General features: G+C 47.6%; 1 protein-coding gene across 1 annotated transcript; it reads right to left on the bottom strand.

Annotated features, from left to right (window-relative positions):
* Positions 1-9,815: 9,815 nt before the first annotated feature.
* Positions 9,816-16,303, bottom strand: spry2 (sprouty RTK signaling antagonist 2). The gene is made up of 2 exons (XM_079735564.1): positions 15,839-16,303; positions 9,816-12,205 (listed from the first exon to the last, which is right to left on the bottom strand). Exon 2 carries the CDS (start codon positions 12,155-12,157, stop codon positions 11,291-11,293), a length of 867 nt encoding a protein of 288 aa, XP_079591690.1. The 5' UTR covers positions 12,158-12,205; positions 15,839-16,303; the 3' UTR covers positions 9,816-11,290.
* Positions 16,304-17,613: the final 1,310 nt, after the last annotated feature.

Here is a 17,613-nt window from a genome sequence, read left to right as displayed (position 1 = left end):
GAAGAAGACCGGAGATCCTGTCTGCTTCTGCAGCCAGGGCCGGGGGGAAGAGAGGTACACACACACACACACACACACACACACACACACACACAGAACATACATACACGTACACAAACAGGCACGCACACACACTCACACACACACATACAGGCATGCACACACATGGACGCGCTCAGTCAGACACACACACTCACACACACACATACAGGCATGCACACACACACAGGCGCACGCACAGACACACACACACACACCCATGTGTGTGTGTGAGGGAGTGTTATCCACAGAGGAAGAATGACATTGACATCGGACATAGACACACACACACACACACCCATAGACACGAATACACATACATAAGTACACACAGACACATGCACACTTACATGCTTGTACATGCGCACACACACGACAATTATGCACACAGGAGTATTGAAAAGATGACCTCAACCTCCGACACCACCCCGAGTGTATCTGCTAATTAAAGAGCATAATAACGGGTTTAAAGTGTTGAAGAAGTGACCCCCGAACCCTTTTCAAACCAGGAGTCGAGGATGTGTATGATTGGGAAAAAAGGGAGAATAAAACACACATGTTCGTACACGCTGAAGATTGAAACATCAAAAGTGCGTTGAGATGAAACTGTTCCCGCCCTCGATCTGTTTGTCTGAACTCTTTCAATGGGGTTCTTAACAACAGGAGGTGGAGCCGGTTGACTTGTAACCGGAAGGTTGCTAGTTCGATTCCCCTGCTCCTCAAAGTGTGCATCGTGTCGAGGTGTCCCTGCTGTGTATAAAAGCACTAAATAAATGCAGTCCATTTGCATCATGGAATGCTCCTTAATACCTGTTTCTAAAGCCACTTCAATCCGGTTCCTTCCGGATGTCTGAGTCAGTCCGGTCGTCAACGCCAGAACTTATCTTAGACCAAACAAAGCGTCACCCGCAGCCGTGTGCTTCCAGGACGCTTTTATGGTCGAGGGAGTTCACATCCTGTCACTCAAAGAGGGTGGACCCAATTGGCCCTGTGCGTGCGTGCGTGCGTGCGTGTGTGTGTGCGTGTGTGTGACTAAATAACTAAGGTAGCAAACGCACAACGAATGAGAAGAAGTAACTGAACCGTCAGCCGTTTGACTGACACGTGTCAGGGCGACCCCTCGAAACGACCCCCCCACCTAGAACATCCTTCCGGAGCCTTCTTCTTTTTCTTCTTCTTCTTCTTGTGGAGCCTGGGGTTCTCACCATTGATTGCCCCCTCCCTCCTCCTGTTCATGTTTTCACAGCAAACCCCCCCTCCTCCCAGCCCCACGGGGGTTGACAGAGGCCTGCTTTCAGTCGGTCTCACTTAAGAGCTTGTTAATAACTTGACAAGTTTTCCCTGAGATTAATTACAGCCGAGAGACGAAGCCCTCCAATTACTGTCAGATTGTGGGAAGGATCGGGGGGGGGGGGGGGGGTGGGGGGAGTTAAACATCTACTCCCGCTTCATCGCCCCCCGGTCGTATTTTCCATTTGGGTGGGGGTTGAGGTGTGAGTCGAATGTTTTCGGTCCGTCTCTCTAACTGACGGTCGTTTTGGGTTTAGTGTTCAATCTGGCGGCCATTTTAGCTTTTTAATTTTGGCGGGCGGTTGAGTTAGGGTTGGGTTAGGTGGATTAGGGTTAGGTTAGGGTTAGGTTAGGTGGGTTTGTGTTGGGTTAGGGAGGGTTAGGGTTAGGTATGGCTTGGGTTAGGGTGTGCGGCCGCCAGTGTGTGTGTGGCACATGTGTGTGTACATCAGCCTGCCGTATCTCCTGAAGCGCGGTTCACGTAGCTTAGCACGTAGCTTAGCGTCTGCATCTAAATGCCGGCGATTTGCATCGGTGTCAGAGTATGTGTGTCTGACTTGTGTGCGTCTCAACAGCGAGCTGTACAAAGGAACAGTTGACTGTTGGAGAGAGAGAGAGGAGAGAGACTCTGTTTTCTTGGTTATTACAAAGCGATAGACAGGGCAGATGGACAGACGGACAGATACTTTTTGGTGAGTGACGAAATAGGAAGGATCGAAGTGACGTAATGGATGGGGAGGAGAGGGGTGGTCAGGCGAGGGGGGGAACTCGAGAACAGAAGCTGCTTTGTTGATAGGAACGCCAGTCATTATCCTCCTTCAACCCCTGTGAGTGCGTGTGTGTTGTCATGGTGATTAGCTTTTTTCTTAGGCTGCCAATAATGTCCCACATTGATATTCTTAACATATGGGAGTCTAAGACTTTAGTTGTCGTAACATAGAAAATACAGATACACACAGAGACACACACACACACAGACATAGAGACACACTTGCACACACACATAGAGAAACACACACGCTAACACACAGACAGACTTGGCTTTCATTTTGGCATAGGTAGAAAAGATTGCTCCCATGCTTCCCTGTGGGGGGGGTACCAGAGAAAGAGAGAGATAGAGATAGAGTAGTCTGCTGCTGTAGAGTAAAGAGGATCCTGAAGTGTTCTCTGGAGGCCACATACTCTAACACACACTTCTGAGGCCATAGTGGGGACATCTCCATGTCTTTAAGCAACAGTGCGTCAGTTCATCTGTGTAAAAAAAATAAACATAGCATTTGTAAATGATGACTGATGTCGATATGTAATACGTACAATACCTAGTAGACCTAATAGACAAACACACACACACACACACAAACACACAGACGCGCAGACACATACACCCGTGTAGTATTACACACTTACAAACATGCACACGCACACACACACACACACACAGGAGAGCTCAAACAGGACTCTGTTCTCTGTGTTAATGAAGCGGACATTCCAGACCAGAGGAATTCTGTTTCGCCTGGCTACTAGCCAACAGGGTCTCTACATCTATGCAGGGTCCGGGGCCCTCGGCCTGTTATTGGTCCATACAGGGTCGGGGGCCCTCAGTCTGTTAATGATCTATACAGGGTCCGGGGCCCTCGGTTTGTTATTGATCTATACATGTGTCAGTGGCTCTCTCGCCCACTTCCTGTCCGAGCCCTGACTTCCTGCGGTGGCCTGTGGGCCGGACGGGAGGGCCTTGAGAGAGCTCATTATGGGATGTTTATCAGGCTGCCGTCGACACTTAGAGCTCTGTTAGGTCCTCAGTGGGGGTCTGTGAGCCCACGCCCCCCCCCCCCCCCCCCCGAGGAGAGACCGCAGCGAGGTATACATATACACACACACATGTAAATACGGAAATACACATACACACAAGTATGCAATTGCCCCCCCCCCACACACACACACACACTCAGGCACTCACACACACTCAAGCACTCAGGCAATTGGACACACACGCAAACACACAAACACATACACTAACAGGAACACACAGGGACGGGTGGAGTATTTTGCAGTTTTTTCTATTCATCCATACGGCGCCCGAGTACGTTGAAACACGGGAAAATCGGAAACACGGCAGACACGCAGGACACGTGGGTCTGCCTAACAAGAGACGGGAATCAGACCTTTACGTTTACACCGGGGCCGTCGTTGCTGTTGAACCAACGCTGTGACTTAAGGCTCGCGCGAGCGTCGTATCGTCGAGCCCTCCGTGGCCGTGACAAACACGGCCGCTACAACCGGCCCGTCTGAGCCACCACGCGAAGGTCTTTAAAGCACACGCACGCCGACTGATGCACGTCTGCGCGCACGCACACGTAGACCCACGCACACGCACAAATGCGCGTAGACACGCACACGTACGCGCACACATGCAAGCACACGCACAAATAGGCCCACGCGTAGACACAGACGCACGCACAGATGCACAACCGCATGTACGCACACAAGAGCTCACATGCACGCACGCACACACACACACGCTTGGCCGGCGTCTGTGCTCCAGGCCGTGAAGGACGCTGCTCAACATAGAGGTCTTTATCTGAGGACATGTTGCACCTGTGTCTACGTGAGCACATGCCTCCACCAGAGGGGCCCCCTATTTCCTTCCCTCCTCTCCTTCATCCTACGTCCTCCATTCCTGTGTCCTCCCCTCCCGGTTCGCATCCTATATCCTCTCCTCGGTCTCCTTGTACAATTTCCCTCTCTCCTTCTACCCTTGGCTGGTTGTATTAACTAGCCATTCATTAAAATGAGCATTCACTAGCAATTAACAGTGTCTCTCTACACCTATGTAGCTCTCTCTCTGTCTCTGTCTCTCGCTCTCTGTCCCTCTCTCTCTGTCTCTCTCTGTCTCTCTGTCTCTCTCTCTGTCTCTCTCTCTCTGTCCCTCTCTCTGTCTCTCTCTCTCTCTGTCTCTCCCTCTGTCTCTCTCTGTCTCTGTCTCTCTCTCTTTCTCTCTCTCTCTCTCTCTCTCTCTCTGTTTCTCTCTGTCTCTGTCTCTCAGGTGGTCTCTCTCTCTCGCTCTCTCTCTGTCTCTCTCTGTCCCTCTCTCTGTCTCTCTCTCTGTCTCTGCCTCTGTCTCTCTCTCTTTCTCTCTCTCTCTATCTTTCTCTCTCTCTCTCAGGTCTCTCTCTCTCAGGTCTCTCTCTCTCTCAGGTCTCTGCTGTTTGGCTTCTCAAGGAATCCCAGCTATGCAAACTATCTCTCCAGCCATTGACACATTTCTCTCTTTGAGTACGGTAGGGAACACACACACACACACACACACACACACACACACACACACACACACACACACACAGGCTGTCAGCGTTGCCGTGTCATTCTTCTGCACCTGTGAGGTGTAACACAATCCTGGAGACACCGAGAGGGGGGAGGGAGGGAGGAAGAGAGAGAGGGGGGAGGGGGAGGTAGAGGTGAGACAGAGGGGGGAGGAAATGAAAGTAGGGAGAGAGAAACAGAAAAGAGGGAGAGAGAAGAAAGACAAAGGTTTAATATCAAGTTTCACCCAAAACCAAAAAGAAACAGAGTTTATAACGGGTTTCATTTACTGGAAGGGTGCAGGGAAATATGGGAATCATGTTTTGGGTTTATTTTATGTCAATGAGGACCTTTTCCGCTTTTTGAAAATATAACCAGGATTAGAGTTATTTGTCTGTGACCGTATTGCTTCCTATGTAATCAGCCCAATATTACCCGCGACCCTTATTTTTTAACAGATACCGTCAATGAAGTACAACTTCATACCTCCTTTCCTCAATTCCCCTGAAAGTCAGTAAATACTCTCGGTTTGGAGTTCACTACATCTGTTGTGTGTGTTTGTGTGTGTGTGTGTTGGGTTGTTTGAGTGTGATTATTATTTTTTTTGATTATTATTTGTACATAATCTTTATACCCACTATCCTTTATCCTTTACAGTTGGCAGGTGTGTGTGTGTGTGTGTGTGTGTGTGTGTGTGTGTGTGTGTGTGTGTGTGTGTGTGTGTTTGCGTTAGATTTATTTGATTATCAAATGTTTCCACCTTCCTCTCACTGTGGGACTCATTTTAATAATTCCAACAGTTCTTCCGTGTCGCTGAGCCGTCAGAAGCAGCGGGCTCGCGGTCAAAAGACAAAGGAAAGAAAATGTCACGCTAACATGTAGAAATATGTAAATAACACGCAATGTTGATTCACAGATGGCTTACATTGATACAGCACCTGAGGCATTAGCTGTGTTCCCTGACCCTGCAGAACAACAACTTACAAAGTCAAAGGTGTTAGCATGCCCTATGTTAGGGTTCGTTAGCATGTTTCTGGTGGTCGCGTGTGCATTTTCAGACGGAAAACATGGCATCGATAAATAAATGCACACACACACACAGACACACACACACGGACACACATGGACACACACACACACACTCACACTCATACACACTTTTAGCATTTTTTCAGGAAGAGGACTCACTGATTCTCACCAGGATAACAACTGACGTAGCAAGCCCCGGTGTGTGTGTGTGTGTGTGTGTGTGTGTGTGTGTGTGTGTGTGTGTGTCTGTGTGTGTGTGTCTGTGTGTGTGTGTGTGTGTGTCACTTGGCCCCCTAATCTGCACAAAACCCTGCAGCCACAGTGTCACCAACGAGAAACCACCACACACACACACACACACACACACACACACACACACACACACACACACACACACACACACACACACACACACACACACACACACACACACACACACACACACACACACACACCACAAAAAACACGTGGGCAGGCAAGCGAAAGGACACACGCATGCATGAACATCGGCAAGCTTACACACACACACACACACACACACACACACGTTGACACACACACGCACGTCGACACACACACATGCACATGCTCCCATTCAGACTCATGCACATGGAGACAAACATGCAAACATACATTTGCAGACACACAAATGCATGCACACAACTGGTTTACCAACATTTTACCCCCCTATAAACCCCCCCCCTCCCCCTATAAATGGCTGTCTAGCTCACTTCACCCGTTTCAGAGTGTGCGCTGGAGTCACAGCTCTCCGATGTGTTAGTAATTTGTGGGGTCTGTGTCTGTCCTTCTATCTGTCTGCTGTGTGTGTGTGTGTGTGTGTGTGTGCGTGCGTGCGTGCATCTGTGTGTGTGTCTCCCTCCCTCTGTGTACCTTGTAGCAGAGAAGGGAGAAGGCTCACAACGGAAAGTTAATCCGACCACAATCTGCTCAGGAGGAAGCCGAGGTTGTGTTTTTTTTTTTTTTTCCCGTCTTCGTTCGTGAGCGAGCCGCCCACATCGGAAAAAAAAGTCTTTCTGAGAAATACTCTGTCGAATGGAAATGTGTGCGTGTGTGTGTCTTTGTGTTTGTCTCCCCGTGTTTCTCACTTGCACACACACACACACACACACGTAGACATCTACACACTCATCAACACAGACATCGATACCCACTCGCACACTGACATGCGCACACAAATCTACACACAATTGCACCAAGAACCATGAAAAAAACTACACACAATCACACTAACGCACACACACATTAACACATTCTCGCACTGACACACACACACAAAGCTATACATACATACATCCACACACACACACACACACACACACACACACACACACTTTTGTAGAGTTGAAATGCGTGTGTGCGTGTTGTGTGTGTTTGTGTACCTGGATCTCTCGAGTTTGTATCTTGCGGTGGCTCTTTCGTAGTGTTGTGAACGTGATGACTGATACATATACTGATCATCCAATCTGTGCACATTAAGTGCCACGAGGTACAACATACAATAAATGTGAACATTAAGTGCCAGGAAGTACAACATACAATTTTGTGTACATTAAGTGCCAGGATGTACGACATACAATAAGTCTGTACATAAGGTTCCAGGACGTGCCGGTTACTCTAGTGACGAGAACATGTCTGTCAGAACATGGACACAAGTTCAGCAGCAGTTACGCTTTGCAGAAGGGGGTTTTCATTCGGATAAGAATTCCCATTAGTGTTTGCATTTACTGCGGACGCCTGGAACACCGATGGCATTGTTTGTGTGAGATAAGAGATTTGAATACGGTCGCAAATGACTGCACTGCACGGAATACACTACAAACCACCTGGGTCAATGGTTCATTCACCTGCTCATTCTAACCTTGTGGTTGTTGATGAGTGTGTGTTCGTAGTAATGACCTCTGGTCACCGACAGCTTTGCACACTCATCAACACATACACTTCGACTGCACACAGACACGCAGACATCTGCAAACAAACCAACACACACACACACACACACACATCAACACACTCTCACACACATCAACACACTCTCACACACACACACATCAACACACTCTCACACACACACATCAACACACTCACACACACACACATATACATCTACACAAACACACACACACAAGGACAGGAAGTCCTGGGGACAGAGATACATCCCCTTCCTGTTTCTCTCAGCTGCTGCGTCCCCTGGACTGACTGCTGTCCAGGTTATAAATAACCCCCCTCTTCCTCTTCCCCGTCCTGCTCTAGTGCTGTGCCCCACCATCATCATCGTCATCATCGTCCCCATGGCGATGAAGGAACTTCCTCCGACAGAAGGTGCGGCCTTCTGAACCTCTATCCCGCATCGCCCGGCCGTCAGCCAGCCTGTGGTTGTTCGTCTGGTTTTTCCCCACCCAAAAAACATTCACCCCCTTAGCCTCGGAGTAATGGATGGACTCACTCACATTCCCTTACTCGCTCTCTCTCGCTTGCTCGCTCGTTCACTCTCACCCCCTCTCTCTCTCTCTATCTCTCTCTCTCTCTCTCTCTCTCTCTCTCTCTCTCACTTACACACTCACTCTCTCTCTCTCTCTCTCTCTCTCTCTCTCTCTCACTTACACACACTCACACTCTCTCTCTCTCACTTACACACTCACACTCTCTCTCTCTCTCACTCTCTCTCCCACTCACTAACTCTCTCTGTGTCTCTGTCTCAAACACACACACACACACACACACACACACACACTCCCAACCAGTCCTATTCTCTCCCACGGTGAATACTAATAAGTGGCTCGCAGGTAGCCGACAGGAACTCTACGGCTAGCCAGAATCCCCCCCCCCCCCCAGTCTCTCTCCAGACGACTACACCCCCGATTGAGGACGGGCTGAATGCACACAGGGCCTGAATGCCGCCGCTAAACTGTTCGCCTTTTGTCATTCAAAGTGATGCTTCTGAGGCCTCGCGTTCCCCCTCTGCTAACCTCCTGCTAGACACGCACACACGCACACGTGCATGTGTGTGCACGCACGAACACACACACACACACACACACACACACACACACACACCCTTCCCCGCTTCAATCCCAGCGATAAAACAAACAAAAAAGTGAAGAAGTCTTACGCCCTGCTCCAATGGGGGCCGAAAAAACAGGTGACGGTTAGTTTAAAAGGTCCCACACACACAGAAAGAGAGACTAACAGACAGAAAAACACCAAGATAGACAGACAGACAGACAGACAAAGACCCACAAACACAGACTGGCATATACAAACATACATAGACACACAAGTACATTTCTCAGAAGAAAGAGAAACAATTTATCGCTGTTGGTACAGTAAGGATGTTAATGAAACAAAGTGCCAAGCACTAACAATCACTAGGTTAACCCATACCCTGCATACAACAAAAATAGCTAGAATAAGATTCTACACAAAGTACCATTTTTAATTGCAAGGACGTAGAACATGCAATAAGTGCGTACATTAATGAAATGTTATTTGAGGGATTTCCAAAGAAACTTCCCACTAAAAATTGGACGTTGGATAGACGTCGGTATGCTCGAGAGCCAGAGAGCTAGAGAGAGAGAGAGAGAGAGGGATCAAAGTGAGCCAGTCAGTACATTGACATGCACAGCTTAATCCGATCAAAGCCATAGTTTGACTCTGCTCATCAATTGGAAAACTGCAATTGTCTGGGTATACATGGCGGTAAGAAAATCAATTCATTGGCCGAAGCATGTCATGCCCCGGTAAGCTAGGTGGCGCTGTACCCATTTCACCTAGTGGTAATATAGCCACCGGCTGACCTCTTCAGTGGACTGAAATTTGACGTCCAATAATGATACAGAAAATAATGATACACATTACCACTAACCAACTGCGCACATTGCGCAGTTGGTTAGTGGTAATGTGTATCATTATTGGACAGTTGGTTAGTGGTAATGTGTAGAGGTGGTTGTGAATAAAACAGGACCACTTGAACAAGTGTTGTGAAATATTAATCTTTTATACAAATAAATAACTATTTGAATAATATTTTGAAACAGCTGTAGAAGGAAGCAGAACGGGAGCTTTTGTCAGGTTTTGAATTCCTGCAGCTACTTATTTCCACCGATTGGAACAGGTTTCCGTATGATTTCATCTGGGGTTTAAACATTGGACTCCCTCTTCGATGGTCCGTTATGCAAAATAGTCCCATGCAAATTCTGAATGAGTCCTGCCAGGGCTGATATGAAAAACCGCCTTATCTCTCAAATCATATTCTTAGGAGGGAGGAAATACTAAAAGGTGGACAGAAACTTCAACTTCAAACATGACTTCGACATCAAACAGTCTTTTTCGGTAGACTGCAGTCTAACCTGAAATAGAGAGAATATTTGGGTTGTGTTTGCCATAGGGAGATGTACTATTTCATAGTTCAGACACTTAATTTTGAAGGCTATGGATGCAGTGGAAAATAGTTTTGAAAGCAGATGCTTTTATCCAAAGTGACTTACAAGTAATACATTTGTAGAGACAATAAGGTACTTACATTTTTTAAGTTTGCTTTATTAGGATCTTGCTGGTTTTAAGACATAATTGAGTCAGTAAAATTAGTCATTGATTGCGAGTTGCGTTTTTAGAATGTGTGTGTGTCTTTCAACTCAAAATACAGCCAAATGGAATACAACGGTTCGAGACTTCCTGGATGCTTTCTTTAATGACAAAATGTTAACCCATCTGTTCCTCTAATTCTACCAATCGTCCCACTGCGAACCACAGAGTCTTGCGACAAAACGTCTGTCGATGCCTTTTTGAAATAAATATTTCATTATAAAATAATAAACCTCCAAAATAAATATATAGAATTTGTTTTCTTAAACTTCACACTAAACAGCAGAAAAAAAACAATAGAAAATAAAACATTTTCTCGTAAAATGTATCTGTACAATTTGCAATGAGAGTGTGAGATTCTAGTTTTTGCTAAATGAACATTGTGATTTAACACACAGTGCCGTCAACACACATTAAAGGAAGGAAAAATGATTCTTAAAACTGTCGACTCATCGTGACTATTACAGCAGAAAAACTTTTCACAGTTGATGTTTTCGGATTTATATATAAAGATCTGTCGGAAGTTACTTTTCTATCACAAAATACACTTATTCTTTTTTAACTGGTTAACATGAACGTCTGGAGTTTTCTCTGCATATTAATAAGTCTTATTAAATTCATATTAAGTACATTTTGGCTCTCAGGTGATACAATATCTGGGGGGGGGGGGGGGGGGGTAAACAGGTCATGGGGGACGTTTAACAGAACACAAATCCCTAACAGAAGTCCGCCATTCACACGCCCGGAACAAAGGTGTATCCGCTCCGAGCCCTCGGCGACCGGAAGTAAACCCACCTCGACGTGGTGGACATGAGGCATCCAACGACACACCGAACTGGAGGATACGGCCGGGGTGGGGGGTACACAAACAGAAACACGCCCGTGAACCAATGCGTCCACCGTTCCGCCTGCAAAACGTCCGTCCGTCCGTCCGCCCGTCACGGAAAAACGTCCCGCCCCGACAAGACTTCCGTCCCGAATGAACACCCGTCCTGCCGGAACGACACCCGCCCGACTAAAACCCTTTCTACGTCGTCTTCCCGGCGCCGGCCCCCTTGCGGCGCCGCGCCCCGCCCTCGCACCGGCAGCCGGGCCGCGCGGCGGCGTCGTAGCAGCGCTGCCCGCCGTGGGCGCAGCCCCGGGCCAGCGGGTAGCAGGCGAGGCAGGGCAGCGCCAGCGCCAGCAGGCCGACGGCGGCCCAGCGGGCGGCGCAGTGCGCCTGCGAGCAGGAGAACGGCTTCTCGGCGCACGTGTCCTCGTCGTCGCTGGAGCAGTGGTAGAAGAGGCCGCGCACGAGGCACACGCACGTGGCCGCCTCGGCCGCGCCGCGCGCCGAACACACGCAGCGGCGGCCGCACGCCCAGCAGGACGGCAGCGCCCGCGGCCGCGTGCACTCGCCGCAGACGCAACGCCCGCAGGCGGTGCAGCGCTCCGAGTGCGCCGCCGCCGCCGCCGTGACGGCGGCCGACAGGGGCTTCCGCTCCTCGCCGACGGGCCCGGCGCGTTTGGGCTGAGTCCTGATGGTCTCGTCGTCACCCATGAGCCTTTGCAGCGACGAGAGGCTCCCTCCCCCGCCCGTGGTCAACGAGCAGTGGCGCGCCGGGGGAGCGAGGCCGGGGAAGGCCGGCTCGGCGGGGGTCCCGGGCGCCGACGGGGGCGGTGTGGCTCCGACAGGGCCCTCGGGCTGGGCGCGGTGGGCCGGGGGGGTGCCGGCCCCGCGGGCCCCCAGCGCAGGGCCGTCGGTGTACTCGTTGCTGCTTCTCGCCGCCGCTCGGATCTGATCCATGGACAGCGTGGGCGCGCCGCGCTGGTCGACGTCGTCGTCGTCGCGGTGATCAGCGTCCCTTCCTCCTCCTCCTCCTCCCTCGACACCGCCGGGACTCCTGGACTCCATCGTAGGACTGCAGGCCCGCCCCGGCCTGCCTGGGACACATCTGGAGACCTGGGGGGCGGGGGCCAGGGTAAGTGCAGGTGTGGTTAGAGGCGGGGCCACCATAGTGCATAGTGCTGCACAGTGGGGCCAGCCCCACTATGCAAATCGCAACAGACGTAAAACAGTCGCATGCAAATCCCAGAAGCGTGCCTCGGGGGCGATATGTAAACAGCCCCCGGTGCGATGGATCCGCTCCCTCGGAGCGCAGAAGCACCCGACACCGGGGCGACACCGGTTGAGACGCGTGTACCAATGCCGCCGTTTGACGTCAGCCGTCACTTCTTGGAGCAATGTTATTCGCGATTTTTGATTCTTTGATTCCAATTGATGTTTTAAAACCGGTTACCTTTCTTTATAAAATCTGTGAGTATTCCATAACAAAAGACAGTTATTCTTGGTGTACATTCTGGTTTACATTCATTCCTGGAGTTTCTCTGCATGTTAAGTCGGGGCAAACAGGCCATGGGGGATGGTTAAAAGAACACAAAGACCTCACAAGTCCGCCCTTCACACACTTTGTCTTGAATTGTTTTGTGTTGTAGAGACGCTTTAAGTCATCTCGTGCTTTAGGATTACGCCGTTCGGATGTAACGCGGCAGGATGTGATCAACAAGTCCACTCTTGCTTTGTTTCCATCCAGACGACGCGGCCTTAGAGACACAGAGACCGTTGCCGTGACGCCCAGATGCTGTCCTGGTTCTAAGGTGGGGTACCAACTCAAACAACGCCCTGTCCACGAAGTCTAACCACATTCTCTCTCTCTCTGTCTCTCTCTCTCTCTCTCTCTCTCTCTCTCTCTCTCTCTCTCTCTCTCTCTCTCTCTACAAACACAACATTAAAAACACCCAAGCTCCAAGGACCAAAGGCTTCACTTCGGGTCAAAAGGCTTCACTTCTGCTCAGGCTGTCACAAACAACTCATAAACGGCCGTCAGTCGCCGAGGAGGTAACGTCCTGCGAGCTGTTTTTTAAACGTCCGTTTCCACTTCTCACACAACACATTCCATCAATTCCTGAAAGTGACAGCAGTAAAATAAATCCTGTTGTTTTGGCTCCGGGTGGGGGGGGGATTTATACGCGCAGACATATAATTGTCCCGGCTGTATAACTGTCAACTGTTCGTATTTTTTCTTTTTTTACGTGTGTTCGCCGAGGTGGTTCAAAGGGAGTGTGTGTGTGTGCGCAGGTGTTGGAGGTTTTACGGTTTACACAACTATGTGTGTGTGTGTGTGTGTGTGTGTGTGTGTGTGTGAGGAAATGGAACCACTATAATGTCACACAGAGGGAAGGGGTTGATGTGATCGCGCTGTGGTGTGCGTGTACTTTTAACATTGATTTGATTTCCATCTGTCACTGCTTTCGGCTTTCTAAAGTGGTTGTTATTTATTGGTTCATTATCTGCTAATAACTTTACAACATAATAAACCTAGATTTATGCGATGCATTCTGAACTTTTTAAATAAGCCCAACACTAAAAGGATTTCCCCAGTGATTGAATTTGTATTTTAGTCAGTCTATTTATGAGTAATGTTATAGTATTGCTGCTAACTTATTCAAAGTTCACACACTCCATTGGTATAGGCCTATGTAATATATAAGTGTAAACTCAAATCCTAACCTTGAAGGAGGAAAAAGTGTTGAAAGAATAATTGTATGGATATTTAGGCAGATATTTGGAGTCCTCAATACCCACAATCGAGACAGCCTACTTTTAAGTATACTTCGCTTTTGTCTTAATTGACAAAGCGACTTACAATAAGTACCCTTATGGTACTTAACGACTTACAATAAGTACGCTTAGGGTACTTATTGTAAGTCGCTTTGGAAAAAAACGTCTGCTAAATGCCCTAAATGTATCACATTTGTAAATGAATCACACTATGACACATGATATATATTTTGTTTGTTTGGTTGTAATCAGTTAAATTGCTCATGTATTCTAGCAGATGGTGTTGACGGTGGTATGGTATGGGAACTTAATTTCCCCATGTGTTATCAATTGTTCCAAAGTTTGGCCTTTGTGACACTATTTGAATGCCCCATGCTAATTAGCTTTCAGGTAGAGGAGAATTGAAGTGGGGGAGCACTGCTTTCTGCGTTTCGGGGGGGTCAGAGGAAGAGGGGGAGGTGCGTTCGCTGTCACCTTGTAAAAAGGGGTTGCATACTTGGGAATTAAGCGGTGAAGTTTTTTATCCTTTTTTTAGTTAAGGGTCAACAAGGCCCTCGTGAATGTGGTTGCCAGTAAAAGAAAAAAGGGCCTCTAATTTGGCTTATATTTTTTATTTATTTTAACAAAAAGTATTTTAAACAGTTAACAGCCTTTATATATATATATATATATATATATATATATATATATATATATATATATATATATATATATATATATATATATATATATGTACAGAAGAGAACCTACTTTGGGTGATAGACAGACCACAGACCACATGGTTACCTGAAGTGCCTTAACAGCACAATCAAATGTGGTTTTTGCAAAATATGTGAAATAGTAGTAAAGGCAAAAGGGTTTACCCACCCAGTCACACAACACACATTCGCAACTAAACATAGCATAAGTTGTAAGACTACATATGTTATTTATATTTTGGAATGCGCTCTGTGCTATGCTTTTTATGTTTGGCGAAATAAACCTGAACATACGTATGCCGCATAAATAGGAAACTGTGATTATGCTATGACAAGACACTTCAAAGTAGCACATAATGATGGCGGCATACTGTTCACCGCCATAGGGATTGACCATGTGCCCCTTACCTCTAGGAAGGGTTTGATGAACAAAAACACTAAATCATTAATAAAGGATCGCTGGATCTATAAACTAGATCCAGCGTGGCATTCCCAGGCTTGAATGATTCTATTGAAATTGTGGTCTGCCCTTAGACTTGATGAGCTGTTTGTTTAAATTATTATGATTGTAATACTATGATTGTTATTCGACACTGGATCTATTCTATGTTTGTCATGGATATGTATGTAGTTTGTAACCATATTTCATGATTTATGCTTCATTATGAGTAATTTGTTGACTCCCCTACTCCAGTTGGAGCGACTTTACTAATAGCTATGGCTTTTTAAGAGTTCCTATATGAATTACCCTATTTATTAAAGATTTTTTAACTTCAAGAAGAGTGCCTTGTTCAGCCTATCTTTTCAGAATCTATGTTTTTGTATACCAAAGAGCACCTTCGCACTAACTGATTCACTTGATCAGAACTACGCCGTAGCCCCCCAACCTGTCTACCTTACTAGCCTTTACATAACGTTGGATAAGTAACTTTGTTAAGCGTCTTCCATCAAACCGACCCTGCAATCTACACAGGCTCATGCCTTGTTTGTGTCATAGAATTTAGGCTTATGGAGCAAGACAAACAAGTAAGTTCTTAGAATGTTATGCTGCACGTTTAAAAGAACCGAGGTAAAGTTGCAGGCTTACGCATGCAACTTTACGCGTGAAAGCAGGATCACTCAATAACCCAATGCGTATCCACAAACACAACTCCAATAACGCCAGGTTACTCATCTCTGCAACAGCTGCACTGCGGTGGGGATGCGGAATCCATTGCAAACCCTGCAGAAAAGGCGCTCATAACAAAATCAGCGTGTGCGTAATAGATTCCCTTACCGTGGTCCCCTCAAAGCACTGTCGGACCCCCTTCAGGGTAAATCACATCCCACTGGGGGGGGTGTGGGGTGGGGGGGGGAAGAAGTTCCCACAACTACTCAAAGCAGCTGGGGAATCACATCGACGCTGCAGAGAGGTTCACCCCGAAGCAGAGCGAGGAGAAATAGATCCCATGTTTTGGCGAAAGGACGCGATGCGTAAAAGATAAAAAGGACGGACCTCGCAAATCAATGATCACCCTGGGTATCAGATGGGCTCCGGCTTTCTGGTTCAAAAAAATAGTGCAACACAACAGCAAAAAAGTCCACAAAAAGCGATCAATGTATGCGCCAAACGGTGCTTTAAGAAACCCACTCGCGTCCTTAACGTGGGCTCGTGCGTCAGCGTCTCTACCGTGCGTCCTCCTAACTTCCTAACTATCTTTATTCCTGTTGTTGTCTCCTCTTCCCGGAGAGGAGGTCGGGATTTACCCTGTTAATGGCGTCAAGTGAGCGAGTTGGCCGGGTTGACTGGAGGGGAGGAGGGGGAGGGGAGGTTGGTAGAGCGGGGGATGGGGGGGGGGGGGGGGGGGGGGGGGGGTGGCACAGTGGCTTGTTGTTGCAGCGGATATCTTGCATCCGGTACGCCGCCATTGGCTGGTTAAAAAAGCAGGCATTCACACCCCCACTGTTATCAATTATTCTGCTGTGTGTGTGTGTGTGTGTGTGTGTGTGTGTGTGTGTGTATGTGTGTGTGTGTGTGTGTGTGTGTGTGTGTGTGTGTGTGTGTGTGTGTGTGTGTGTGCGTGTGCAAGTGTGAGAGTTCGTCAGTGTGTAATTGTCTGTAAGAGAGAGATTGTTTGAAGGAGTTTTAGTGTGCGTAAGAATTTGTGTGTGGGGGGGGGGGGGGGGGGGAAGAGAGAGAGAGAGAGAGAGAGCTTAGTGTTTTTAGTCCTATAGAATGCCTAGGTGCCTGCAGATATGGTTTGTTGTGCATTTCCTCAGCTTGAAAACAGATCATACACAACGTAACACATTGACGTACAGCTACCAGAAGTCACAAATGCATGGATTGCAAACCACGCTGACTTTTTAATCTCTGTGACAACAAGGAGGACACGTTTTCCTTTTCCATTAGGGCTGCTATTTTCTCTTTTATTTGCAGTTGTCCAACAAAGCATTCGTTTTGCAAACGGGTGCACGTGTGTGCAGATGAGAGAGAATAAATAAATTCCACTTCTTAGTTTGAGCAATATTCTGTGCTGATTTATTTCAGCAGCCTGTTACACACCGATCTCCTATAATCCTAAAATAAACCAAAAATCCGTTAAGCAGAGGGAAAGGCACGCACACGCGTTTTTTATGAAGATTAACTATAAACACAAACGAATAATGAATACTGTCCCAAAAACGGGCAATTCTGTTTAATAACAGACCGCTGCGCGTCTGCAGGGAGACTGGTCCCCCTCAGAGAATCGGTGCGAATCAATCCTCTCTCCCCCCAGGTCGGGTCATATGGGAGAACGACGCCCCCTAATGGACGTTTACCCGCCACTGCATGGTGGACGCCTAATAATGCATCGTGATTGGATCATGGCACTTTAGATTTGGACTTCTTTATTGTTCACCCGCTTTGGCAATGTTAATGTTTGTTTCTCATGCCAATATATATATTTTTTAAATGAATTGATTGTATTTCGGGTTTAGTTGGCCGACATCCCGAAGAAAGAGGGACAGACACATTATTAATTTCAGCCTTTACTTAGTAGAAATAGATTATTCAGCTCTGCTGAAATG

This window comes from Pollachius pollachius (assembly GCF_949987615.1).
Source record: "Pollachius pollachius genome assembly, chromosome: 4".
Classification (NCBI taxonomy): Eukaryota; Metazoa; Chordata; class Actinopteri; order Gadiformes; family Gadidae; genus Pollachius; species Pollachius pollachius.
Note: the sequence above shows the minus strand (reverse complement) of the source record. Positions and strands in the feature narration are given on the sequence as shown.

Coding starts and splice junctions, on each gene's coding strand:
- spry2 (XM_079735564.1), bottom strand. CDS start 12,157: ATGGAGTCCAGGAGTCCCGGCGGTGTCGAGGGAGGAGGAGGAGGAGGA.